This window comes from Stegodyphus dumicola, chromosome 12 (assembly GCF_044657685.1).
Source record: "Stegodyphus dumicola isolate Sdum_Otavi_A_Nest chromosome 12, ASM4465768v1".
NCBI lineage: Eukaryota > Metazoa > Arthropoda > Arachnida > Araneae > Eresidae > Stegodyphus > Stegodyphus dumicola.
Window position 1 is genome coordinate 12,085,023 of NC_140779.1, and position 27,334 is coordinate 12,112,356.

General features: G+C 36.3%; 1 protein-coding gene across 2 annotated transcripts in view; it reads left to right on the forward strand.

Moving 5' to 3' along the window:
• The window catches only part of LOC118196922 (neurexin 1-like), an 894,564-nt gene that overhangs the window by 691,196 nt on the left and 176,034 nt on the right, over positions 1-27,334 (forward strand). For both annotated transcript variants that reach the window (XM_085827476.1, XM_085827475.1), the window contains exons 5-7: positions 1,678-1,704; positions 8,065-8,223; positions 14,979-15,131. In XM_085827476.1, coding sequence (XP_085683602.1) covers positions 1,678-1,704; positions 8,065-8,223; positions 14,979-15,131 — 339 coding nt within the window. The remainder of the gene's footprint in view (positions 1-1,677; positions 1,705-8,064; positions 8,224-14,978; positions 15,132-27,334) is intronic.

The window sequence follows — 27,334 nt, forward strand, 5'->3', positions numbered from 1 at the left end:
CGTCTTCACTCGAATATGGGCATCTGGAAGCCCAAATTCGGAATTTGGAATTTTTTTATTATCTGTTTCATATTTTGTAAAGCATAAATGACTTTTTGATTTAGAAACTCAATGACTTCTAAGCGAGCACTGGCAACACTGTATGGAAAAAAGAAAAAAAATCATTTTTATCTCCAGCGCGCGAAGCTGTGTATCGGAAATTCTAAAGATATGATCTTTTTAAACTATTTTGCGATATTGCCGTTGAATTGAATTTTATGGTTTAAGTGCGAAGAACATAACATTTAACACACAGAAAATAAATATAAACCGTTAAAAAATAAAGTTAACACTCAGACCGTTAAACAATAAGCCCCTTTGGACGTAATATAAAATCTAAAAGCTTTCAGACATTTTTATTTATTTTATTCATTTATATATTTATTTAGTAAACTGAATGATTACATGTAAATTTGCAGAATATGGATTTACATTTCTACCCATTCTTTTACCCTTTTTTTTGTGTGTGTGTGTGAGAGAGAGAGAGAGTTTTTTTCACCATTAAGACAAATGAAATGCTAGCCATTGTTGGAATGGGGCCCACCAGCGGCCGAGCGGTAAATACGCTGAACACTGGTAGTTCGGTCCGAGGTTCGAATCCCGCGAACGGGCTGGCTGCATGGGCGTTTTCGTGGTTTTCCCCGTGTGTAACGTTGTATAGGAGCCAGTTTCCCTTAGAACGTCCTCCACGAAGGCACCCCTCCCTTTAGGCAGATAGCCCTCGTGGGCTTTGCCATAATTGAATAATCCCCAATCCCATTTTTGGAATGCGTTTTGTTGAAATAAATGCAGGATAACTACTACTGATTTAAACGTTTTTCATTGAAACTAACCAGAAACTTGAGACGATGTTCCCTTGTGTTCCTGTAGTTTTACCTTTGGGAAATAGTATTAATAGAAGTCCGTTACCTCAGCGGCCCGCCAGTGGCCGAGCGGTAAATTCGCTGAACACTGGTAGTTCGGTCCGAGGTTCGAAACTCGCGAACGGGCTGGCTGCATGGGCGTTTTCGTGGTTTTCCCCATGTGTAACGTGTATACGATCCAGTTTTCCTTAGAAAGTCCTCCATGAAGGCATCCCTCCCCATAGGCAGATAGCCCTAGTGTGCTTTGCCGTAATCTCAATAAACCAAACCAACCAATAAACCGTTACCTCAGCAGTTTCTCCACGAATGCATACCATATTAGACAAATGACCTTCACGGTTTATTTTATTCATCTACGCAACATAACAAGTTCTTCGTGCAGTAAATATATGCTTTAGCACCGAAATTATTTGGAAATATGAATGCACATCACTATGCGTTTGGTCATTATTTATGTCTTTATGTTACGTGACGTATAGTGAAATCAGAAACAAATAGTTAAAAGTCTTAAATGTAAAAACAGGTGATAGCAAAAGTGCTTTAACTCATTCAGCTAATTTCACTTTCCACAGCACAGCAAAAATTGTTAATTATGGCACTAATTTAATTATTTAATGTAGTTGTTTGCCATTGAACAATAAAGTTGTCTCGCATACTTATTTTCTGTGATTTTACTGTTTCATAATGTAAAACGTGATTTGAAAACGTTTTCCGTAACGAAATTTTATTAATTTTTTTTTTTTTTTTTTTTTTTTTTTTTTTTTGTCTTTTACAGATCACCCGAGCGACCAGCTTTTGTCACGTGAGTAGCTTATTTTATCTTTCCTTTGTTAACCCGTGGGAAAGCGCGTGGTGTGTATCATACCCCAACCCTACATATAAAGTTGGACTATTCCTAACTTGTGAAACGAAAATTCTGTGCTTCTTTCAATAGCTGAGTTTCTAGTTGTGGTTGACGTTCAAACAAATTTTTTTTAGGCTTCCCTGCCTCTTGAACTAAATCAAACTACAGGTCTACTCCCCCTTTGGGCACTTCGTGGAGGTTCAACCTCCACTATTACCCATCCAGGGGAGCAGCGCACCACCTGGAATTCACCAGGCAGCACCGGTCGTCTAATGCTCCTACCAGTCGCATGGGCGAGCCCGTCGCAGTGGGCCGTTACCCAGCAAACCGAGGGGAACCAAGCCCTCCGGCTACGGTTCCACACCGCTCAGGATATGCCAGTCCCCGAGGCCGGCCAATAAATGACCTTTCCCGGGGGCTTCAGACCCACCAAGTTCAGAAATTTTATGCCCCGTGGCCGAGACTGCCTAGGTACAGATCCTAGCCAGTAGCTTCGCAGAGTTCTCTACGTCGACCCCCGGGGGGAGTGGTTGACGTTCAGAACCGCTTTTTCGTTGCCTGTGTGTTTCAGAAAAAGGTTTATCCGTATTTTGTTGGAACTAGGGTATGACGCACCCCATGCACCTGTCCCCGTAAGTGTTTTTCTGAATGAATATTTAGTTCAGAAATTTATTTCTAGAGTGCAACAGTAAATATTTGTATTCGCAAGTGATTTTAAAGTACTTGAATTAAATTCTTAAAAATTTCTAACCGCATTGTGGTTAAAAGAATGACTCCCTGTGAATTGGAGATGCAACGCCTGTGAGATTTTTTAGAAATATTTGAAAGCGATGAAGACTGGTTTTCGGAAACTGAAGATGAAACTAGGAATATTTTCTACACTGTTTTGGTTTCGAAAAAGATAAAACGTTAATTCCTGATGTTCCTAAAAAAGTAAAAACTGTTTTTATGCTTTCAACATTATATAACGGTCATATTATAGGTGATACTATTGGAGACAATAAAACGTCAGAAATTATATGTTTTTATAATATGACTAAAGGAGCAGTGGATATGGGGGATGAAATGTCAGCCAATTATTCAATTGCAGAATAACAAGGAGGTGGTCAATGGTAATTTTCTTTCCTGCACTGAATGTTGCTGTAATAAATACTTGAATTATATTACATTCGACTGCTAATCCACCAACCAGAAACAGAAGTCTGTTTTTGAAGGACTTAGCATTACAGTTAATGAAAAAAAGTATTGAACAAAGATCAGAGATTAATATTTTTCTAAGAAATTGACGTACTGCATGCAAAACAAAAGCAGAAGTTTCGACGAAGAATTAAAACGAATACGTAAAATTCTAAACAACTAAGTATGAAAGATGTGATAAATTTTTTGCCCTCGCTCCAAGGACAGATTAACGTGAATGCAATGTTTAAAATGTTAAAATATTCTGCGCCAAGAAAACATGAATGTATTTCGTTCAAAGTGTGAAGAAATAAAATAAGCATTGTGTATTAGAGATGCAATGAAACTATAAGGCATGATGTTTATTTTTTTATTATTAATTTTATTTATCTTAATTTTAACTCTAAGATTATTTTAGAAATTAATTTTTTGAAACCCAATTATTATTCACGCATTTATAATACACGAGAACAAGGAAAACAGCTTTAAAACTAAATAAAACTATTTTCATCGTATTTTAAATATTGGGGTATGTGATACCCCACGCGCCCACTCTAGTAGCTTTTCTTGGTGCGACTTCCGCCGGGTTAAAAATGGCAGGAATACCTGACATAATATAATTACGTGTATATTGTCAGATTATCACTTATTTTCAAAATAATTTATTCACTCTAAATCTTCTAGAGATAATTAATCGTTGTCAGAAGAAAAGTAAAACTGCGAAACAACTGCTTATGTTTTGTAATGCAGTTCTGCTTTTTAATAACATTTACGTTTGTTTGTTCTTAAAATACATAGTCTTGCATATGGCAAAGCAAAGGTCTTATGTGACTGTTTACATAAAAGCTATTAATTTAAGTATGTCGTTTGTAATTCAGTAGGAAAACATAACTATGTTTTTCTACTGAATTTCAGTGTGAGAGCAATGCATTAAGATGTACTCTTCTTTCTCTCTTTATATTTCGTTTCTTCTGGTAAGTCAGTACTTATCTTGTAAATAAAGTATTTCAGAGCATATGAGTGCTTCTTTTATCGCGTAGATGCACAGCCTCTGGAGAATTTAAACCGCTTGAATTTGAAGTTCCTTTTCAAAACATAGACTCAGCTAATGGTAGACGTAGGATGTCATTATTTATTTAGAGTTTAGTCTCGAAATTATGATAGGAGTATGCCCGTTAAAGCCGTGCAAAGGTATTTTACTTTTTGGACTGCAGCGTATTTTAATTAAATGTTGCCACAGGAAAACTATAAAATATATTAGTTGTTGATAAAATATTAACACAGTAATCAAGCAGTACTCCAATACTATAGAGCAAGGATTCTCAACCGGTGGTACGCAAAGAAGCAAAGTATTACTAACTATTAAATAAAAACAATAAAATCTCAACATCCTGATTGTGTTTTTCTCTAGCACTCGTAAATTTATGGGATCTGAGCTTTGTTCAAGAAGGGTGGTGGTAGTAGTAGTACTTTGTAGTGGTGGTACTAAAGGTTTTTAAATTTTGTTAGATAGTTTAGATGGCACGCGTTAATCAAAAGGTTGAAAACCGCTGCTATGGAGAATATTTACACATTTTATACGAATTTGCAAAGATTTATACACTGACTACCAATAAGTATTTGGACACCTATGCAAATGACGATATCTGCGGTCCTAAGGTACGTCACGGACTCCGCCGGTATATATCGTGTAGGAAACAGCATCGGCTTTAGTCACATGCAAGATGCCTCGCAGTTCGGAGCTCTCTGATTTCGAAAAAGGTATAATTATCGGGTATCACAAATGTGGCCGATCCTTAAGGAACATATCTAGCAATCTGAAGTACCCAAAATCGACAGTGGTCTGTGTGATTAAGAAGTGGAAGGTAAGCGGTAATTGTCGGAATGTTCCCCGAGTCGGCAGACCAAAGAAACTGGAAGATAGAGACCGATGAGTGCTGTCCAGAGAAATTCGGAAGAACCGCACCCAACCGATGACTCTCATCCGCGAGGAGTTTCAACAGGCATCCGGGAGTATTGTTTCAATGAATACCATCCGTAAGGCAGCACATCTGCTTGGTTTTCATGGTCGTGCTGCTGCCCATAAGCCTTTGATCACAGAGTCCAACCGCGCTGCTCGGTTAATATGGTGCAAAGCACATCGGAATTGAACCGTAGATCAGTGGAAACGAGTTCTTTGGAGTGACGAATCAAGGTTCAGCCTTTACCGTTCGGATGGCAGGGTCTGGGTCTGGCGTCTACCTGCAGAACGTCTCCTGCCAGAATGCGTTGTGCCAACAGTCAAGTTCGGCGGAGGTGGAATTATGGTCTGGGGGTGTTTCTCCTGGTATGAGCTGGGACCCTTGGTACCCATTCATGGTAAGCTCAACTCCGATGCCTACTGCACTATTTTGGATGACAATGTGCTTTCTACGTTGTGGCAGTTTTACGGGTTGGACCCCTGTTACTTTCCGGACGACAATGCCAGTTGTCATGTTTTGACGTTAACCAAGGCTTGGTATGGTGCCAATGGAGTTCATTGAATGGACTGGCTTGCCCAGAGTCCAGACCTGAACCTCTGGTACGAGTTGCATTGCCGAATTCAGGGGTGCACTACCCGTGCAAAATCGGTGAAGGAACTTCTGTGTCTTCTCCAAGCCAAATGGAAGAAAATACCACTAGCTGTCATACAAAGACTTGCGGAAAGTATGCCCCGGAGGGTCCACGCTATAATTACCTCTCGTGGAGGCTCTACCAACCATTGATTTTGAATAAAGTTAGTTTTTCTTTTCTATCACAGGTGTCCAAATACTTATTGGTAGTCAGTGTATATAAACAATCCTCAGAACTTTATTTTCTGATATGTTCAGTCTGATGGTCTTTTGTTGAACTTTTACATCTCGATTTCCATAATAAAAGTCCTTTCCTTAAAACATCAAGGTTGATTTTATTCCACTCCTCCTTCACAATGTTCCAGAGTCCATCCAATGTGTTGGGATGCTGCTTATAAAGAGCTTGTTTTAACAGTGCAGATGCACAGTAATCCATATAAGACACGAGAGACTTGGATGGGATGCATTTAAAGGAAACAGCTCCATTTCCAATTTCATTTCTCATTTCTGCAAAGAAATAGAGCAGTAGATTTAGAAGTATGGCTTGGAGCCTTATCCTGACGTAACTTATCATAGTGAAGATTGTTTGGAAAAGGAGATGGACTTGTTTCTTTAATAATACGTATTAAAACATATTTACTGATGTTAATTCGAATTAATTTTGATTATTTTTCCTACTTTCCTAATTTTAAACTTTCTTTATAAGACAATACATTAATAACCATAAAACCTTTAGAAAAACTTTCCTCGTTTTCTCTGAACCAAAATATGTCCTCCTTTTCTCCTCTTTTTCGGTAGTAAGCCGATCTTTTTCTCTTGCAGTCAAATAAATATATCCAACCCTCATCAAGTGTAACTATACATTTCCATTTTCACCTGCCAAATAATTTTCACACAGCAATCTGCATATAGTCTTACGCCGAGAAACATGTTTCGGTGTTAGGCGATGAACATCATGTTTTTTTGCTTTGATTAACTTTAAAACAAATTTTAGAATTTTGTTCACAGTTCCTACAGAGATATTGAAAGATTTTGAAATAGCTCTTTGGGAGGTTGAATTTTCCTTTAAAACACGAAATGCGACTTTAGATTTAACAACAGCTGTACGCACTTTTTGTTGGGTATGCATTTTTTGCCTTTTTCCCAGTCTGCTGTAAACTTTGACGTTTCTTTCCTTTCATATTAATTATGTCACCTATTTGAAGTGTAAAAATATTAAAACCATGCTTTTCACATCTTTTTCTAATACATGGATAACAATATTTCTCTTCGGACAGCGCAAAAATACAGCCTTCGATCCATTGTTTATTTTTTAGCTATATTTTAAAGAAACGAATACACTCAAGCCTGTTTTTGTGCCGTGAATAGGAACTGCATAAAAAAAGGCATAAAAAATTGCACAAAACTTCACGAGTAAGCTATAAAAAATAGAGTCAGAGTCGTTTAAAGTTGAATTTTTAGTTACCATGTAGTCGGTGATCAGTTTCTTTTTTTGCTAGGGTTGTTTGCTGTGACTGGACGCTTGTATATGTCTTGGTAGTCAGATATACACCTTTCCCATTAATATACCTCCTTATTTATTATTTTTTATTGACTTTTGTATTGACTGAGCATCCTTTTTTTTTTTTTTTTTTTTTTTTTGATTATTTATTTATTACTCTTTATTGACTTTAGTATTTACTGAAGCTGCTCCCTTTTTTATTGATTATTCATTTATTATTTTTATTGACTTCTGTATTGACTGAAGCTCCCTTTTTTATTGATTATTTATTTATTTTTTATGTATTGAGTGAAGCTCCCTTTTTTATTGTATTTTTTATTGACTTTTGTATTGACTGAAGCTCCCTTTTTTATTGATTATTTATTTATTGATAACTTCGTCAGTAATGTTCCAGTTTGATTGAAATTTTCATATAGCGCACAAAAAAAAAAAAAAAAATGGCACAAAAAAAGACCGCGCAATAACAGGCTTGAGTGCATTTTTAATGCTGCAGACGATAAATAAGTCTTATACCAACTAGATGCCAGTTACGTTCGTATTTTAAAATTAATATTTAAATTTGTGGAGAAAATCAAAAATCGTTACAAAAATGTGTAAACACCTTCTGTACTTGCAGCAGCGTAATAGACGGTAAAATGTTTAATGACTCTGTCTGCCGTAGAGAACCCGGGTTCGAATCTCGAAGGAAATACAGATGTAAATTGTCTGTCCTTGCTTAGGAGCCAACAGTGGCTCACCTAAAAGTTGCCTCAATAATAAAGAAGGCAACGCCTATAATGGCTAGGACCCGCTATTGGAAAAGAAAATGTTATTTACAGGCATAATAGAGAGTTCAATTTCTTAAAAATATTTTACACAATTTTTGGCAGCCATAATGTATCAGGCCTAGGAATTAATAAAATTATTCGTTATAGATTGTGTTGTCCATCAGGCATGTTTTCGTAAAACAAAAAGGACTCGCGAAAGGATAGGTTTCTTTTATAATTAATTCGTTGTTGTTATCGCTATTTATGGTTGTGCACAGGTACAGGTAATGAATGTTTCGTGCAGTTTTCTATCACGGTGGACGGAGTGTACACTGAGAGAGGGTCCACGGCGGGGACATTCAATCTCTTGTCCAGTAGCGTGCTCTTTGTGGGAGGATCTGACCATTCCGCAGGACATCAGGGCGCCAGGCAACATTCCAACTTCGTTGGATGCATAAAAAAGGTAAGCAACCAGCTTCCCTATTCGCTGATTTGACCTTTAATGACCTCTGAATAAAACTGAAATGCAAAATAGAGCTTTCTCCTATGTAAGGGTTTAATCATGTTGGAACACTGGCTGTTGCAATGCAAAAACCTCTTATAAGGCTATTCAAGCATGGTTGCCAGTTTCTATAAGTTAACATGCATTTTAATAGATAAATATTAACAAAAAGGATACCTCTCTCCTAACTCATTTTAACACTCTATTTATGATGAACACATTGCACACTTTAAGGGGACTCGTACACTTTAAAACCCATAAGATCTTCGAACATATGACTGTTGCAAGAATTTGGATAACTTATTTATTTTATAAGCAATTACTTCCAACTTTTTACAGCTGACTACATAATATAGCTGCTTTCTGAAATAGTGATCAGAAAGTTTGTGTTGCCAAAAATATTTTTATAATTTAATCCGCTTTTTGACAAAAGTTTTCGTCATGTTTCCACCTTGTGCGCGCAGTTTAAAACATTATGTTGCATAATTTAATTCCACATTTAATATATAGCTTTTATAACATTTGGAAACTACTGTGAACCAAAAATTCTAAGAATTTCATGTTATATTTTTATTTTATTTGGAGTCAAGTGTATAAAATGTATTTTATTAAAAAGAATCTGTAATGTTTTCGTCCACAAAATTTTTTAATATTAAAATATTCATCAGATTTTTGGTTCAGTTAAAAAATAGGCCTCGTATAAAGAATTCCATCCAATTTCAAGTATGTACCAATAGCCATTTTTAAAATATCGTGCACGCAAGGTGGAAACGTGAAGAAAAATTTTGTCACAAAGCGTATTAAATTTCAAAAATATTTGTGGCAACACAAACTTTCTGCTTACTAGTTTCCAAAGCAGCTATATTATGAAGTCAGCTGTAAAAAGTTGGAAGTAATTGATTTTAAAATAAATAAAATATTCCAATTCTTGCAACAGTCACATATTCGAAGGATGTTAAGGGATTTAAGGTGTATGAGGCCCCTTAATTAAAACTTTTTCGTGATATGACATGCAATTTATCTTTGGAGTGAGCTACATATTCTATTCTTGCTGCTTCAGTTCATTAATGAATGCGTAAAAGTTATTATTTCTAGTCACCGAACTAGCTTCTAGTCGCTAATATTTCTAGTCAAGAACAAGATGCATTTATGAGACTCGAAGCATTAAATGATAGCAGATATTTTCGCATTCCTAAAACAATAAGCAGTGCAATACCTTTTTTTCTCAATACGCTGTATATATAAATACTCGTAATTTTAAAATTCAGATGTAACTGTCTAATGTCAAAATATAATTTCATAAAAGCATAGAGAAAATATCTCATGCGGACATGATATATCAAATTATACAAATTCTTTTTGCTGCACTTCATTTAAACATATTTCCCCGAATTTCATTAGAGATATGTTTTCTTATTCAACCAATTTAGTTTTATGTTTAAGGCAAGGAGGAAATACGTAAAAACTGAAACTTCATTAAAAATTGTCAAATACAGGAAAACCTAAAACACGAAGTGCATTTAAAAACAGTTTGAAAAACAATTTTTTACTGTTAAAATCAGAGTTTATAAGAAATAACAAGCAATCCGGCCAACCGGTAGGAAGACAAAATTTTCGGTGCACCAAAACTGCATTTAAAGGGAATAGCTTCAATGCAGTTAACTTTCGGTCCCACCTATGTAAAAAGGCACTGAAAGCGGCGCAACAACTGATTTAATTCAATATTCTACTGAGTTTCAAATGTAAACAAATGGCGGCTTGGTTAGGCTTAGTAGCACTTAAGCAACTATTAAATTGTTGATAGTTCTACGACTATTGCAAGCAGATTAACTAAAGGTATAAAAACCTTAACCAGAACATACCAACAGTATACACTTAAGAGCCAAAACATTATGACCACCTGTCAATAACGAGTTGGGCCATTTTTGACGCGCAACACAGCTACAACCCGCCTTGGCATGGATGCCACAAGTCCTTTATAGATGGCCGGAGACAGATTGTACCAGATGTTGTAGCAACAGTCACGCAAATCCGTATAGAAATTGGGGGTCTTTGACCTCTGAGCTGCCGTCTCATGACATCCCAAATGTGTTCTATCGAATTGAGATCCGGTGAGTTAAGCGGCCAGGACATTAACTGGAAATCAGCAGCATGTTCCTGGAACCACTTCAACACAATTGTAGCCTTGTGACACGGGGCGTTGTCCTGTTGGAACATTCCATTTCCAGCTGGAAAAACAGAGGCCATGTAAGGGTGCAACTGGTCCGCAATGATGTTCCGATACCCTGTAGCATTCATGGTCTGCTCTACCACAACCACAGGTCCCAGAGACGCCCAAGAGAATGCCCCCCAGAGCATAATACCGCCACTACCGGCCTGTGTATGACTTACTGTGCACTGAGAGAGCAACTGTTCGCCTGGAAGACAGCGTATCCTGACACGGCCATCCGCGTGATGAATGACAAACCGTGATTCATCTGACCAGGCAACTCTCTCCCACTGATCCATGGACCAGTCGCTATGTTCCCGGGACCAGCGCAGGCGCAGTTGGCGATGACGCTTGATCAGCAAAGGCCTACGAGTGCGACGTTTGCTGCGTAGCACCATATCCAACAGTGTGCTCCGATACTTTTCTACTTGGCCCTGCATTCTATTCGGCTGTCAGCTGAGCCACTGTCTGGCTCCGGTTTTGTTTCACCATGCGAGACAGTCTCCGACGACTTTTTTCTTTGATAGCGTGTGGACGTCCAACACCATGTCGTCTACTGCTGTTTTCACCGTCATTCATCTACTTTTCATACGTACTAACAACTGTAGATCGCGAACAACTCACGAGTCGTGCAGTTTCGGAAATACTTGTTCCGAGCCTTCGAGCCATTACAATCTGCCCTCTATCAAAGTCGCTTAGATCCGCAGCCTTTCCCATCACACACAGAAGTAAGTGAAAGAATGATTCTTCAGACTCTCCAGCAGCACTTAAATACCACTTCCACATCATCACGTGCCTTCCACGTCAACCAGGCGCGTTCATCGCAAAATGTAGGGCTGGTCATAATGTTTTGGCTCTTGAGTGTAATTCAATCACTTTTAAAGCAGAAAATGCACAACATACCAACATATAAGAATAAAAAACTGAGCTCACCGAGCCGGGTAACTGGGTGGGCATATACAGGGTGGATCTGAACAAGAGGGCCAAATTTTAGGGGGTGATAAAAGTCAGCTTTACGAGCAGTATTCGTCATAGAAAGTATGGTCGGAAAGCAGTTACAAGGTAGTCTTCCACTGTCATATTTAAAGAATTAACACAAGAATGAGAGGAGATACTCCAGAAAATATTTTATTAACGCAACATGATCATGGAAATTACTCAAAAGACCTTCCGCTAGTTGTCATTCAGGCATCATACGTGCGGGATAGAGATTGATGCCCATTTGTGAAGGCACCAGGCATTTCCCGAATATCGCCAACAGCAATGGCGATCCTGGCGACTAGATCCACATTGGTTTCGATGAGGCACTCGTAGATTAGACTTTTCATATATAGCCCCACAGGAAAAGTCCAAACAAGAGAGATTCGGTGATCTTGGTAGCCAAGCTATGGGACAACCTCGAGCAATCCATCGCCCTTGATATTTTGTGGTTCGTATAACCAGCAATTCTCTCGGCAATCAAAGGCAGAAAATGCCGTTGGGTGAGAATACTGACCCTTATTATACCATTTATTTACAATGCCACCTATAATGACTACCAATAAGTATTTGGACACCTATGCAAATGACGATATCTGCGGTCCTAAGGTACGTCACGGACTCCACCAGTACATATCGTGTAGGAAACAGCATCGGCTTTAGTCGCATGCAAGATGCCTCGCAGTTCGGAGCTCTCAGATTTCAAGAAAGGTATAATTATCGGGTATCACAAATGTGGCCGATCCTTAAGGGACATATCTAGTGATCTGAAGTACCCAAAATCGACAGTGGCCTATGTGATTAAGAAGTGGAAGGTGAGCGGTGATTGTCGGAATGTGCCCCGAGTCGGCAGACCAACGAAACTGGGAGATAGAGACCGACGAGTGCTGTCCAGAGAAATTCGGAAGAACCGCACCCAACCTATGGCCCTCATCCGCGAGGAGTTTCAACAGGCATCCGGGAGTATTGTTTCAATGAATACCATCCGTAAGGAAGCACATCTGCTTGGTTTTCATGGTCGTGCTACTGCCCATAAACCTTTGATCCCAAAGTCCAACCGCGCTGCTCGGTTAGTGTGATGCAAAGCACATCGAAATTGGACCGTAGATCAGTGGAAACGGGTTCTTTGGAGTGAAGAATCAAGGTTCACCCTTTACCGTTCGGATGGGAGGGTCTGGATCTGGCGTCTACCTGGAGAACGTCTCCTGTCAGAATGCATTGTGCCAACAGTCTAATTGGTGGAGGTGGAATTATGGTCTGGGGGTGTTTCTCCTGCTATGGGCTCGGACCCTTGGTCCCCATTCATGGTAAGCTCAACTCCGATGCCTACTGCACTATTCTGGATGACAATGTGCTTCCTACGTTGTGGCAGTTTTACAGGTTGGATCCCTGTTACTTTCAGGACGACAATGCCAGTTGTCATGTTTCGACGTTAACCAAGGCTTGGTATGGTGCCAATGGAATTCATCGAATGGACTGGCCTGCCCAGAGTCCAGACCTCATCCCTATCGAGAACCTCTGGGACGAGATGCATCGCCGAATTCAGGGGTGCACTACCCGTGCAAAATCGGTGAAGGAACTTCTATGTCTTCTCCAAGTCGAGTGGAAGAAAATACCACTAGCTGTCATACAAAGACTTGTGGAAAGTATGCCCCGGAGGGTCCACGCTGTAATTACCTCTCGTGGAGGCTCTATCAACTATTGATTTTGAATAAAGTTAGTTTTTATTTTCTATCACAGGTGTCCAAATACTTATTGGTAATCAGTGTAGCAGCTCTCCGTTTGAATTCCGACTATACACTGTATGACGAATATTGCTCGTACAGTCGTCGCGACACAGTTTGGAGGGATAGGGGCCGTCCTGCAGCAGCAGTGAGATGTGATGCCAGTTGTCGCTGATATAGGGCGTCTTGAACATAACAACAGGAAATGATCGCCTGGGCACCTGTGGTAATCTTCCGGTGTCCAGACCTACGTCTTCTAAAGGGATTTTGATCCCTTTGGTAACGATTTTGCAGCCGATTGATGACATTAAGATGAACATTCAGCTCTCTCGCAACAGTGCATGGCCTTGCACCAGCTTATCAGCCTTCCAGCGCTTTTCACCGTTTATATGGTGTCTTCGACTCACGCTTTCCGTTTTCGTTATCTCGGATCATACGGAACTATCACTGCTTACGAACGGACGCATAGTTTCAGGCGTTGTGGTATGGCTCCAGGATTGCGTTTTATGCTAATTTTGGTTGGATATTTGTATTGGGCGGTGCAACCTCTACCTCAGATATCAATTGTATGCTTTAATTTCCATTTTTGCATTCGTAACATTTCATTTTAGCATTCGCAGCTTATTTTTTAGCAGAGTGTAGTAGGTATTTTCTAGATGAAAATCTCCACAGCCATTCATAACTCAGTCATTAAATACCACTTGAGAAATATGCACTTGAAAGAACATAATGCGTAAAGACTGTAATATTCGTCATAATTTTAAATTATTGATTTCTAATGTTATACCTTTGTATTGGTGTATTTAATTATGGCAAAGCACACGAGGGCTATCCGCCTAAGGGGAGGAAAGCCTTTCGTGGAGGACTTTCTAAGGGAAACTGGCTCGTATTCACGTTACACATGGGGAAAACCACGAAAACGCCCATGCAGCCAGCCCGTTCGCGGGATTCGAACCTCGGACCGAACTACCAGTGTTCAGCGACTTTACCGCTCGGCCGCTGGTGGGCCGTTATACCTTTGTAAGTGTGATCATTTAGAACTTTGGGAAGACATTCTGAAAAAGTCGTCTCTTCATAGCACTACGTTTCCTAGAATTGTACAAACGAGTAGAATTAGTGTTAATCGCATATTTCAAATTAAACATGTTTTATAAAATTGTGAAACATTCTTCTAAATTAATTTAAACGAAGATTAAAAGCAGTTTCTAAAAATTTTTTAACAAAAGTGTTCGGAAGTTTTCCTGAAGTTACCTGATGCAACTGTCTAAAGTCAAAATATATGTTCATAAAAGCATACAAAAAATATCTATGTGGGCACCACATATGACTTCCTTGTACGGCCTATTAAATTGTACATATTTTTACTGCACTTCATTTAATCATGTTTTCTCGAATTTCATTAGAGATGTATTTCAAATTCAATTAATTCAGTCCTCTATTGGCGACAAGACAAATATGCAAAAAAACTCAAAACTTCTTAATTAAAAATCGTAAAATACAAAATAAATAAATAAATAAATAAAATAAAACACCAAATACAGCTAAAAACAGGTTAATTTTTTTTTTTTTTTTACAATTAAAATTATACCTTCTGATCAATAACAAGCGATTCTCCCAGCAGGCAGGAAGACAAAATTTTCAGTGCACCAAAATTGAAAGTTAAATTTTGGTTCTACTGGGTAAGACACTAAAGTTTGTGTACCGTGCACCAACTGACTTAACTCAATATTCTGTTTCTAAACATTTAGCTTTAGCAAAAGTGTCCGAACGGTTTCCTGATGCTAACTGATTTGTTGATTTATTAGGTGGAAGTGGTTGCCGACAGTCTGAGGTTGGAGGTGATCGAGCTGGGCAGAACAGGCAATAAGCTTATTCAGCAACAAGGGAATGTACAGTATTTATGCCAGGAGGTGGAAGCAGCCGATCCAATCACATTCACGAATAAGGAATCTTTTTTGGTGAGTCAATCATTTTTCATCTAACCTTATGTATAAAAGTGCATGTCTTCAACTAGTACAGTAATTTTATCATTAAGTAATTTTATATTCAAGTTATCATTAAGTAATATTATCATTAAGTAATTTTAATTCAAGTAAGTAATTTTAATTCATAATCCTTCTATGTTATAAATGTTTGGAAATGCACTTGTTAAAATCATATTCTTCAGCGCATTTTCTGTTCCAAATAGAAACGAATATATTTTCTAATGAAAACTAAAAAAGCAAATTAACGGAATTGAATCATATTAAAAACTTTTTAAAAAATAAATGGTTAATCTTTGGATTATGGTAACTTGGCGGATTTTTGACGAAAATGTGGCGACCAACCCTGCTACATCAACCTGCTAGTTTTGTTTTCAACGTTGTTTGTTTCATGTTATTTTTTTTTTTTTTTACTCAACATTTTTTTCAACAATCTGCTAGCCGAATTACGCTTATGCCAGAACTTTTATAGAACAAAAGTACTTAATCATGACGAAGAGTAGGTGCGAAATTGGGACAAAGTGAAGAATCGCCCACTGCTTGCCGTGTTTTTACGAATTGCACTTACACGGTATCACCCATGTACACGTCGACCTATTTTCACTTAAAAAAATATCCCAGAATTGCACAAAAATGGCATTGCGCACACTCTTGACTTTATCCATGTACACTGCTACAGTCCTAGCTAGTAACCTTTATCGCCTCACCAAAATGTCGCCAAGCTATCTGTTACCATATTCCAAAGATTAGCCAAATAAATATTCCTTTTACTCAGCTATTCAAGAAATCGCTGTATATAGAGAATGTCTTTGTTCGTGTCCAACAGATCTGTATCTTTGCGTGTTCCTTGATTAATTTCACAGAGATATTTTACTGTACATTTATTTACAGTTTCTTACAAGCCTTATGCCACCTGGCAGATACAATGCATTATATCATTAGCAATAATACGGCCGGCATCTTGGCGTGTTTGCTCCCTTTAACCTTAGATAACGCAATTAACTCTTTGTGCGATGAGCCCTGTGGTAAAAATCACCGCTATCTGAGGAGGCCAAAACATCCTCCACACAGATGAATTACATTCATTTCCAGTACAGTCTTCAGATATGCAAACAAGTAAATGAAAAATATAGAAACTGAAAGCATACAAAACTTCAAAGAGTAGAAAATTACATATTACACTTACCAATCTTCTAGCAGTTATATATTATACTTACTAATCTTCTAGCAAAACAGCTGATAGCTTGCTATATTTGAACAGTTCACTATAATGGTTAAACTAAAACAAACAAATAAAAATATTAGTAGTATATTAAGGAATATAAAAAATAATAAAACATTATTCAATATAAATCTGGCACTTAAAAGTCAATGTATTTCATTAACTGGCAAAAGGCACAGTTTAATAATAGGACGTTTAATATCTCCATGCATAGTTTTTAGTCTTAACACTCGGACATTATTGTCTCTTACGGGAAACACTTCTTTACTCGCCCGAGTGTCCAACATAGTGAAGGTATATTATCTTCTTTAACAAGAACTAAGTCATTTTCAGACGTATATTTCTGCTGGGCTGTCTCCATCTGCTGCGTTGTTGTGGTTGGAAATAGGTACTCTTTAGAGCACTGCTTCCAAAACCCTTGGAATATCTACTGTGTTAGTTGTCGTCTCTGCAATGGAGACATTCGTATTTCGATTAAATCTTGTTCTGGAATAGCTGTTAGAGGAGTCCCTATAGTAAAGTGTCAAGGAGTTAGAGCTAGAAACTTGTTCGGTTAATCTTAAGTCTTGTTCTGGAATAGCTGTTAAATGAGTCCCTATAGTAAAGTGTCAAGGAGTCAGAGCTAGACACTTGTTCGGTTAATCTTCAATCTTGTTCTGGAGTAGCTGTTAAAGGAGTCCCTATAGTAAAGTGTCAAGGAGTCAGAGCTAGAAACTTGTTCGGTTAATCTTAAGTCTTGTTCTGGAATAGCTGTTAAAGGAGTCCCTATAGTAAAGTGTCAAGGAGTCAGAGCTAGACACTTGTTCGATTAATCTTAAATTTTGTTCTGGAAAAGCTGTTAAAGGAGTCCCTATAGTAAAGTGTCAAGGAGTCAGAGCTAGACACTTGTTCGGTTAATCTTTAATCTTGTTTTGGAATAGCTGTTAAAGGAGTCCCTATAGTAAAGTGTCAAGGAGTCAGAGCTAGACACTTGTTCGGTTAATCTTCAATCTTGTTCTGGAATAGCTGTTAAAGGAGTCCCTATAGTAAAGTGTTAAGGAGTCAGAGCTAGACACTTGTTCGGTTAATCTTAAATCTTGTTCTGGAATAGCTGTTAAAGGAGTCCCTATAGTAAAGTGTCAAGAAGTCAGAGCTGTCAAATCATTGGGGTCACTTGAGATCGGAGTTATTGGCCTCGAAGTTAAACATGCCTCAGTTTGTGCAATTAGAGTTAGCAAAATTGGAATTCAGTCACATTTCTTTAAATGCAGTTTCATGGATCTAACAGCTGTCTCCCATATACCACCATGATGTGGAGTTATTATGTTTTATTCTTTTCTCCATGTGCTCCGAGGGCGTGTAGGGAAAATCCTGGTACATGTGAGATTCACTTTTTTCGGTTTTACATGAAGTTTAATGTAATGAAAATTTGTTTCTTTCTTCGGGTTTTTAATCTCAAATTAACCAGGAGAACGAAACACGTTTTCGAAGCATATTAATCAACTTTTATGAAGCTTTAATTCATTTTCCCCTAATGAGTTCTCAATTGAAGTTTCAGTGAAAGTAGATTATTTTTTATATTTTTATTTCTTCTATATTTTTTTCCCTTTTGCATTTTTAATATTCGAGTTTTTATTATTATGATCCTTCTTTTTCAGTTTTGAATTGTTTAGATATTGTGTTTAACCTCTTATACCAAGATGCAATTATTAACATTGTTGAGGAATTTCCTTACTTTGACTGCAGTTTACTTTTAACTTTAGATGTTCTAAGTTTATTTCAAGTCAATTCTGCAGCTATAGTGCAGGATGGGTATAACTTTTTTTTTTATTTTTGCCTCTTATTAAGTTTCTTTGTGTATTTAGTAGTATATATGTGTGTATGTATATATATTTATATAATTTCGGTGCGGCCGATTGCAACCAAAAAGTAAGGTCCACAACTACATCAGTCCTATATTCAAAATTTCAATGTTCTGAGTCTACTCGTTTTGGAGTTATACGAGATAAATACATACATACGTAAGTATGTCTGTAGATGCCACCAAAAAATATCTTCTGAATCTATTTTAAATCAGTTTTATAACTCGTTTGGGGAGGAAAGAATCTTTATTCTGTCCTACAAAAACATCGTTAACTTGCATTCGATAGCGGACAAAATGAATATTTTCGTTGAAATATAGTATCCGGAATTTTTCGTGATTTCAATACTTCCTTTACTTCGCACAAGAAAGTAAAAAGGAACATTTATTTAGAATCCGACCTCTTTTCAGAAATGACCTCTCATGAAAAAAAGGTTGCCTCAAGAGGTTGGACTTTTTTTGGTCCGCGGAAGGTGTTTCATTTCAACCACGCGAAAAACCATTCCCCTATCTGCCACCTTGAGGACACACCCTCTAGGGGTTATAGGCTCTCCAAGGAGCCCATTTGACTTTTCAAAGGACCTGACACCAACCAATCCATCTGTTTTCAGAATAAGAACAGTTTATATCACATTGGTATGATGATACGCTTGTTCACGCTTTTAGGCGACCACAAAATTTCATCTTCAGATCCATCTAAATTATTGGAAATGCAGCATTTCTAAACGAACGGGAACATTTATTATAATTTATAAAAAATAAAATTAAAAAAATGAATAATAAAAAAAATCTGAAAAGTTTCAGATCTTAAATTACGTTCAGAGGGGCGTTCTTTTATCGTTTTGTGTGTAGCTTTATGTATTAAATATCATGTTCTACATGCTCAATTCAGCTTAGCGGCAATGTCGCAAAATAATTTTAAAATGAGGATATCTTTAGAATTTCCGATACACACTCTCGCATTGGAGATAAAAATATTTTTTTTTCGTACTGTGTTGCCATTGCTCGCGTTGAAATCGTCGAGTTTGTTAATCAAAAATTCGTTAGTGTTGCAAAATATGAAATCGATAATTAAACAAATTTCAAATTCAAAGTAGGGCTTCCACATGTCCATATTCTAATGGAAGGTTACGTTATTCAAATTTTGATAGCTCTGGGTACCGTTGTTTTATCACAATGAAAGAAACTTGCATACATTCATGGAGATTTCTTCATTATGCAATATCTTTAAATATAATATAATACAAGACGATAATATTTGGTGTCAACAATTTGAAAAGGGATTCACCGTTTATAGTTTTCAACCCAAAATGCCAAAACGAAATTAATAGTCCTTTAGGGCAAATTGCCCCTTCGGACTAATAAAAGAACTATCAAAAGACAAATTATCGAAACTGAGAACAATACAACTTTGTAACAACTTTGTAAACAACTTTGTAATCTCTCTATATGTAAGCGGCTTAAGTGTTTGTCGCCGATAGTTTATTGGTTACTTGCGTAACTGTAAATTGTTTTATTCCCCGTGCAGTGTAGCCCGTGACGAATATTTTGCGAAAGCTAAGCCGGAAAAATTAAAAATACAACAGCAAGTGCATTTAACATTTAATAAATAAATTTAACTTCTATATGTAATAGAATTCGGAAATATGCAACCGGCAAAAAACGGCAACGATGAAAAAACAAATAAAATGAAATAAATAAATATCTTTATTATATGCGGCTTGTGTGTCGGTTTGTCGCCGATAGTTTATGGGTTGCTTGCGTAACTGTACTAGCCAATGGGGTGAAGTTGCCACGACACAGGGTTGCCGTTTCAATTGAGATGTAGACAATTTCCTGTAAACCTTGCCTTTGCTAAGTCTCAGGGCCAAACGCTTAAGCGTGTTGGCATATTTTTACCTGAGCCTGCATTTGGACACGGTCAACTTTATGTTGCCTGTTCAAGAGTTCGTGAATGAACGGACGTAAAATTAAAAATATTGGATGGTCCTCTGCAAGGCGAGCTTAAAAATGATGGAAAGATCTACACAAGAAATGTTGTGAACAAATAGATCTTTGACATGTGAATTAACATTTTATTATTTAAATCACCTTTATTTATTGAGCTAGCGGTGGGCTCTTAAGAAATGTACCGCCAGTGGTTCCCTTCATTGCACTCTACTTTAAGCAATTAAGCAAGTAGAAGGCGGAAACCCCGTGGAGCAGTAAGCAAAGGGGCTTCCTCGCCGCCTGCTCTGGGTAATTCAGTTTGAATTAGCAGACACCTATGCACAAATCATTTTAATTACAATTTATAATATCTAGAACAGCGGTTATTTCGTACGACCCCCGGGCTTTCTAGTATTCACGTATCAAGTAGTCCACGACCCGGAGGTCTCTACCACTCTATTTTATCCTTTCGGAATCCTAAATGAAAAAATCGAAATCCAGACATTTGGAATACCTGAACACAGCCGTGTTGCATCTCCAATGTTGCGTTGGATCTAATTTTGTGGCCGAATAGCAATTATAAGCAGTATATTGGCAAATCTTGAAGCGTTACGGCAGTAACGTCCATCTGTTGTGAAGTATCGGCGAGGTCTGGATATCGTAATGTTAAGAAGGCAGTAAAAGAAGTGGGCGGTGCTTTTGAAGCGACTGTTCGTTCTTTCGAACAATCGAAGAATAGCGTTTCTGAGTGCACATACATAATACAAAATCAAAGTCTGTACCCGCTTTGACGGGTGCAAAGTCTCCATCCTACTTTGCCAAGAGTAAATGAAACAAGTAGAAAATTGATTTAAAATAGAAAATAAAATATATGCATTGTTTACACTGATCACCATTTTTCATTATGGTGTATCGTTCGTGGTCTCTTCAAACGCTAGATCACCAAGTAGTCATAATTCCCAATGTTCTTAACATTTTCATTGTCATGTTTGTCACACTGGTTCAAGAAACTTTGTGATAATTTTTCTCACGGAGTAAGTTGAAGTTTCCTTAAATACTTCTTCCAACTCATTTGTATTCAGCGTGATTCTCAAAACTCATTCTGGTAGGGAGCTGTAAGTGGAAACAAGAATTGATAGGAAAGAGACTCCAAAACTAAAATAACTGCTATAAAATTAAAAATATACCGTATAAATTGTACAATATGTTACTTTATTCTTATTACACATTTATATCGGTAATTAAATACTGAAAAATAAATTTGAATTATAATTTTAATTTATGATCGAAAATGCAGAGTAAGTATGTTATCTTTTGTTGTGAAGTCAAGTATATCAATGAAAGAGATGCAAATCCGGATTCTTCAACGAAATAAAATTTTTAAGTTATTTCTTAAAATTTATTTCAATGTATGTTTTTGCCTCAGCCATTAAGTATCCTTCGAATTTACGTTTTTCAAGATTCTTTTATCCAAAAGCAGGAAATTTATCCATCAGGTTCCGAATAATTTTTTTTAAATGTATTTTTCATTTTTTGCCTTCCAGGCTGAAGAAAATGTCGGTTTTTATTTTCAATCCGTCAAATAGGTTTTTCTTTCAGTACTTTTTCCCCATTTCCTTTCTGGTTCTTTTTTTTTTATTTCAGTCTATTCATTTTTATAACCTTTTCCCTCCTGTAAAAATATTCGCAAGCAAATATGATAAATTTGTTCCTCGTAAGGGGATGGTATCAGAACTAAACCAGTTTTGCTTTCAAATAATTTATTATTATTATTTTTATTCCTGAACATTCGAGTGAATTTCTCTTATGTTTCCTGTTTCATATAATATGTATTGTGTTTTAAACTCATTTTTTTTAACAGTAACATTTTGAATGTTTCGAGATTTAACTTCGAGAAACATTCATTTTCATTCGTAAATATGGGACCATTTCCTTTTGCAACTGTTTTAAATTTCTAAAAGCCAATTTGATAAAGAAACGTGCACCGATATACAAATGGAAAGCCTTCGGTATGTGAATTAAGTGTTAATTTTCGAATTCAAAATATTTTACAAGAAAAGATATATAGTGTTTGTAAAGTCTCTTTGGAAACATACAAATTAGGCTCTAAAAGGACTATTGAAGAATTATCTTCTAGCCTTGTGAAACAAAAATCAGAAGAAGGTTGTATAAGACGCTTTTATTCCAATATAAAATTAACAAATAACCGAACTTGGGTTACAATAAGACAATCAATTCTGGCTTAACAGCATGGCGTAACAATTAATAATTTCAAGGTGTAGTAGATTAGCATAACGGCCTGCTTTAACGCGCAGGAACAGCTTCGGTTTTTAGTAAATCGGCGAGACAAAGCTTAATGACTAGAACACTACACTGTGCTAACGTATGCCCGTAATAATCACAGCGCAACATGGCCAAGAATAGGAAGAAAAGTTCTAAAACAAACTTTCGAAACTCTTGCTTAAATAGCAATTCATTCTACCTTAATCTGAATAAACTCTAGCTATTTCATTTACATTCTGGCATGAAAAGCGTAGGTGAAAAGAGAGTAATAGGAAAATGTTAACTTAAAATCAATTATTAGTTAAAAATAAATAAATAAACCTTACATGTTTATGAGGTATGTTACTTGTAAGCGTTAAAAATATAAACCAAAATATATTTGAACGAAGAGTAAAAAAAAATATATTTAGAGACTTGTAGGGTTTATATTTATTTTAACTAGCATTTATTTTAAGTTTAAACTATCTTTCCTGTCAAGCCTTACTTTCCCCTGGAATTGCCAATGCCAGAGTATGTAAATTTTAGTAGAACGCGCAAGGATTCAAATTGTCAGCGGAAGTAATCTGAGTTAAATAGAAGTTAAACGAGTTCGAAAGTGTGCTTTCTTGCTTCACGAGCGTGGAGGTAGCTAGATAGAAATTGAAGAACCACGCGTTTCGGCCTGTGTGCTTGCCTCAGTAGATAGTTAAATCTTTCAACGTAATATTCAGAAGTTTGCTGAATTGTCAGCGGTATCTTAGAACGCGGTTAGGTTAGTTACGTTTAGAGAGCCTCGTAGTTAGTCACTTGTTATTATCTCTTTTTAGTTTCTTATTTTTATTTTACCGCCGGGTCGGCGTAGTTTGTGAGCGTCAAGAGCACGCATCTGTAATTTCTAAAGTTGAATAAAAAGGGATTTAAACCCTTCTCAAGACTTTGTATACGTTCCAGTTCATAGCAGTCACCACTATTGTTGCGTGCAGGTTGGAAGCGCGCAACTTTACATTGGCGCCCGAACACTTGTCGAACTGAAATGGCCGAAAATTGGATGGAAGCTGCGGAACAACAGCAAGAAATGGCAAGCCAATTGGAAGGATTTGGATACCTGGTCCAGACGTTGAGAGCGTCAATCAAGCCAAACGTCAATTTCGACGGAAAACATTCGGTGGCGATATTTCTAGAAAGCCTCGACAATCACTTTCAGCTCTACCCTGTGCCTGAAAGACAAAAAGTTGCCATCGCCACATCTGCACTAAGAGAACAGGCCGCGCTGTGGTGGAAGAATATAGGCAAATTTTTATTAGGGGAATTCGGAAGCCAGACATATACATTTGAAAATTTCAAAAAATCGTTATTAAAGGCCTTCCCCATAGTGAAAGATCGAGCAAGGCTAGAAGCCGAACTATATAGTTTTTATCAACGAATTCTAAAAGCAAAATTTCTCACGAAAATACAAAATTAAATTACATTCTCTCCCCCATGCAGAGCAAGAAACAAACAGAGTTCATATGTTAGCACTCTCTAAGTAAAATATGTGGTGCTGACGTAAGTAAAGTAATCGAATCAGCCCGTAGTAATCGAAACATTAATGGGGGGGGTATGTTCTACTGAAATACTGTTAACTAAAATACAGTTGATGAGGGCAGAAATTGATTTTCAAAGATAAGGACCAAAATTGATTTTCAAAGATAAGAGCAGAATTTGAGAAGAAGCAATAAAAGCTAATTCGTCTTAATAGATTTTAAAAGCCAAATTTCTGAATTTTACAATGAGGTGTCAGGGGCTCTTTAATATTTTTTTTAATTTGGCATCTAACAATTATTTGTAAAAAACAAATTATCACAGCAAACAATACCAAACAATACTGGGAAAGTGTGTTTACTAAGTACACAGGACTAGACCAAGTACAACCGTATAACGTTGAAATTATCTTTCAAGAAATTCAGTGCTACTTTTCGAAGTACGAATTGTTGCTTTGCCTTCATGAAGTTTCACTCTTTTAAGTCACTGGGATAAAGAAATGGAATTTCTTCTGTATATATAGGATGTAAAACTTTCTCTTGATACAAGGATTGATTTTCAAATCATAAACCCCTTAAACTTTCTTTGTATTGACGCATCCATTTTTTCTCATAGTTTTCTGTGGTAAATAAGTCTTTTTTGCTGCTGTCATACAGATAAATTCATGCTTCATCATGGGTCACAGTATTCCATTTATTTTCTGCTAAATAGTTTCCATGTAGGATTCTACTAATTTTTCTGCACTGACATAATGTTCACCAATTCTGCCTCAGCAAAAATGGTGAACATTATGTTTGTAAGCTGTAAATCTTGGTTTATTATATTTTTATTGTTGCTACAGATTTATTTAAAGACTTTGATTTCTGCGTCGGTGGATTTTTCTCGTGTTACCAACGATTTTACTTTAGAAACATAAGACACCCTTTTCGGGTATTCGTTTGGAGTTTCTTTTCGACGTAGAAGTGATGACTGACAGTTTTCCATTTCCAATTAATAATGTTGCTTATTTTAATTCCATACATTTCACAACGTTTTTGCGTTATGAAATAGAAAGAAACATTTTTCTTGAGAAAGCGCAAAAATACGAGGTAATTACTCGCAAAAATACGTATATCCTTCAGTTCAGAGCTTCTTTGCATGCGACATTTCGAAAGAGGAATAAATTTAAGGGTAGCAAACTAAATTTCTCATTTCAAGTAATAGGCTGTTGCCAGAAATTTTTATTTCAAAACATTTGCGTTTTAGCCCAAAGAGACGTAGCCTAGAAGGGCTATCAGTCACGAAACGGCATTTTGCGTTGAATCCCTTAAAGGCGATGTATAACTTCTCAGATTTTGCCACTAAATATTATCACCCTGAATTACATTTAAAAAATAAATAATGAAGAATCTGCATGAATGAATGTATGCGTTCCCATTCTGAAAAAACATAGGTACCCACAGAGTCATCAAATTCTGAATAACATAGGCTTCCAACCTAATATGGGCACCTGGAAGCCCGAATTTAGAATTTTAAATTTGTTTTATTGTCTATTTCACATTTTGTTAAACTTTAACGAATTTTTGTTTAAGGAAGGAATTTTAAACCGAGCAGTGGCAACACTGTAGGGAGTAAAACATTTTATCTCCAGTGAGCGAGATTGTCTATCAGAAATTCGAAAGACATGCTGTTTTTAAGCATGTTCAGTGGCGTTAGCCCAAATGCTTTCGAAACGTGTATGTGTCTGTAAATGAAAAAAACACCCGCTTGGGCGCATATAAAATTTGAAAGCATTCAGATTTTATTTAATTATATTATAATTTTTATCGAAGTTGTTGTAATACATTAATAAACATACATTGTAATATCAATCGATAATGATAAAATAACTGGTTGGTTCAACGTATTTTACCTCTTTCTTAATTAATAAAATTCGCAGCATTTTGAACGGCATTAATAGTAGTTATTAATTAATTATTCTTCATTTATTATTCTTTATATATGCATATGTTACGCTATATATAGAGAGAGAGAGATTAAGAATTTGGAATTAAATTTAAAGTATCAAATTTTAATATCAAATTTAAAGCAAATTTAATCAATCAATAAAAATTATAATTAAGCATAAATGTAGCATTAATTAAATGGTAATAATTACTACAATAATACCATTAATATCTCTAAACGTTCCTAAAAGTATATGCATTAAAAAACGAATTAATGAATAAGAAATAAGCAAGTAAAAAGGGAATATTATTAATAATATATAGTATTTTATATATAATTATATATATATATATATGTATGTGTATGTGTCACATCTATGAGAACATATTAAGCAAAGTTAATCAATTATTAATCTATGAAGTTCCATCTTCTATGCTCATTTAACGAAAAATTGATTTACAGCAGTATTTAGATATATTTGCCCCACAGCGAAAGTACAATAAAAATCTATCTAGAATTCTACGATAACAGAATTCTACGATGCAGATATGTGAACAGACATTGCTCAAGTAGTCAGAAATTTGAATTCTTGGAAAAGACTAGGTCGTAATTAATTGTTCTGGCTTCATAATGTGTTAAATTAATTAATTATGGCAAGTAATTCGCGGGCTTTTTGCTTATATAGCACGCTTTAGATGAGGAATTTTGGAAGTTAAGCAGCTTGTTTTCCAATTTACGTAAGTAAGATCATAAAACCACCCATCACAGGAAATGTTTCTCGAGAAATTTGATTTGAATACCCACGTAATACTAAATCTTGCATAACTACAAAATTCTTCTGCTGAAGATAAGATACAAATTTTCTCCATTCTTTTGCGCTTGTTAGCCCGAAGATGAATGTTATTATTGGTAATTACCAAGAATCGGAATCAAAAGATTGTCCTTTGAGACCTTATTTTGGCCAACCTGGCTTTCCTTATGAAAGATTTATTTATAAATTGTTGCAAGGGTCAGAGGAAATTTATTTTAAAATTTTGGAGGAAACCTCGCTAATTTCTTCTTTTATGAAGTGCGAGAGATGTGGATCACAGAGAAAGATCGTTAAAAGAGCCTATTCTGAGGACGGCCGTATATTGCATTGTGGCCACGGTGGAAGAAATAACCGCTGTAACGGTAAAAAAAGTATTAGGCATTCCTCCTTTTTTACCGACAAATTTTTTCATTGATATCTAAATTATGATTCCGATTTTTTTGTGGTACTTATGACAATATCACGAATACGACAGGTAAAATACTCAAAAAATGTAAGCACATATTTTTCTTTTACTTTATAATTGTATACTTCAATTTTTATTAAAAAATTAATACACTGTTTTCAAAAATTGCTAAGATATTTATTGTCACATATGTTTTAATGTCAAATAATTATATCCTATAAAATTTATTTTAAAGTATTTGAATTTAAGTAATATATTAATT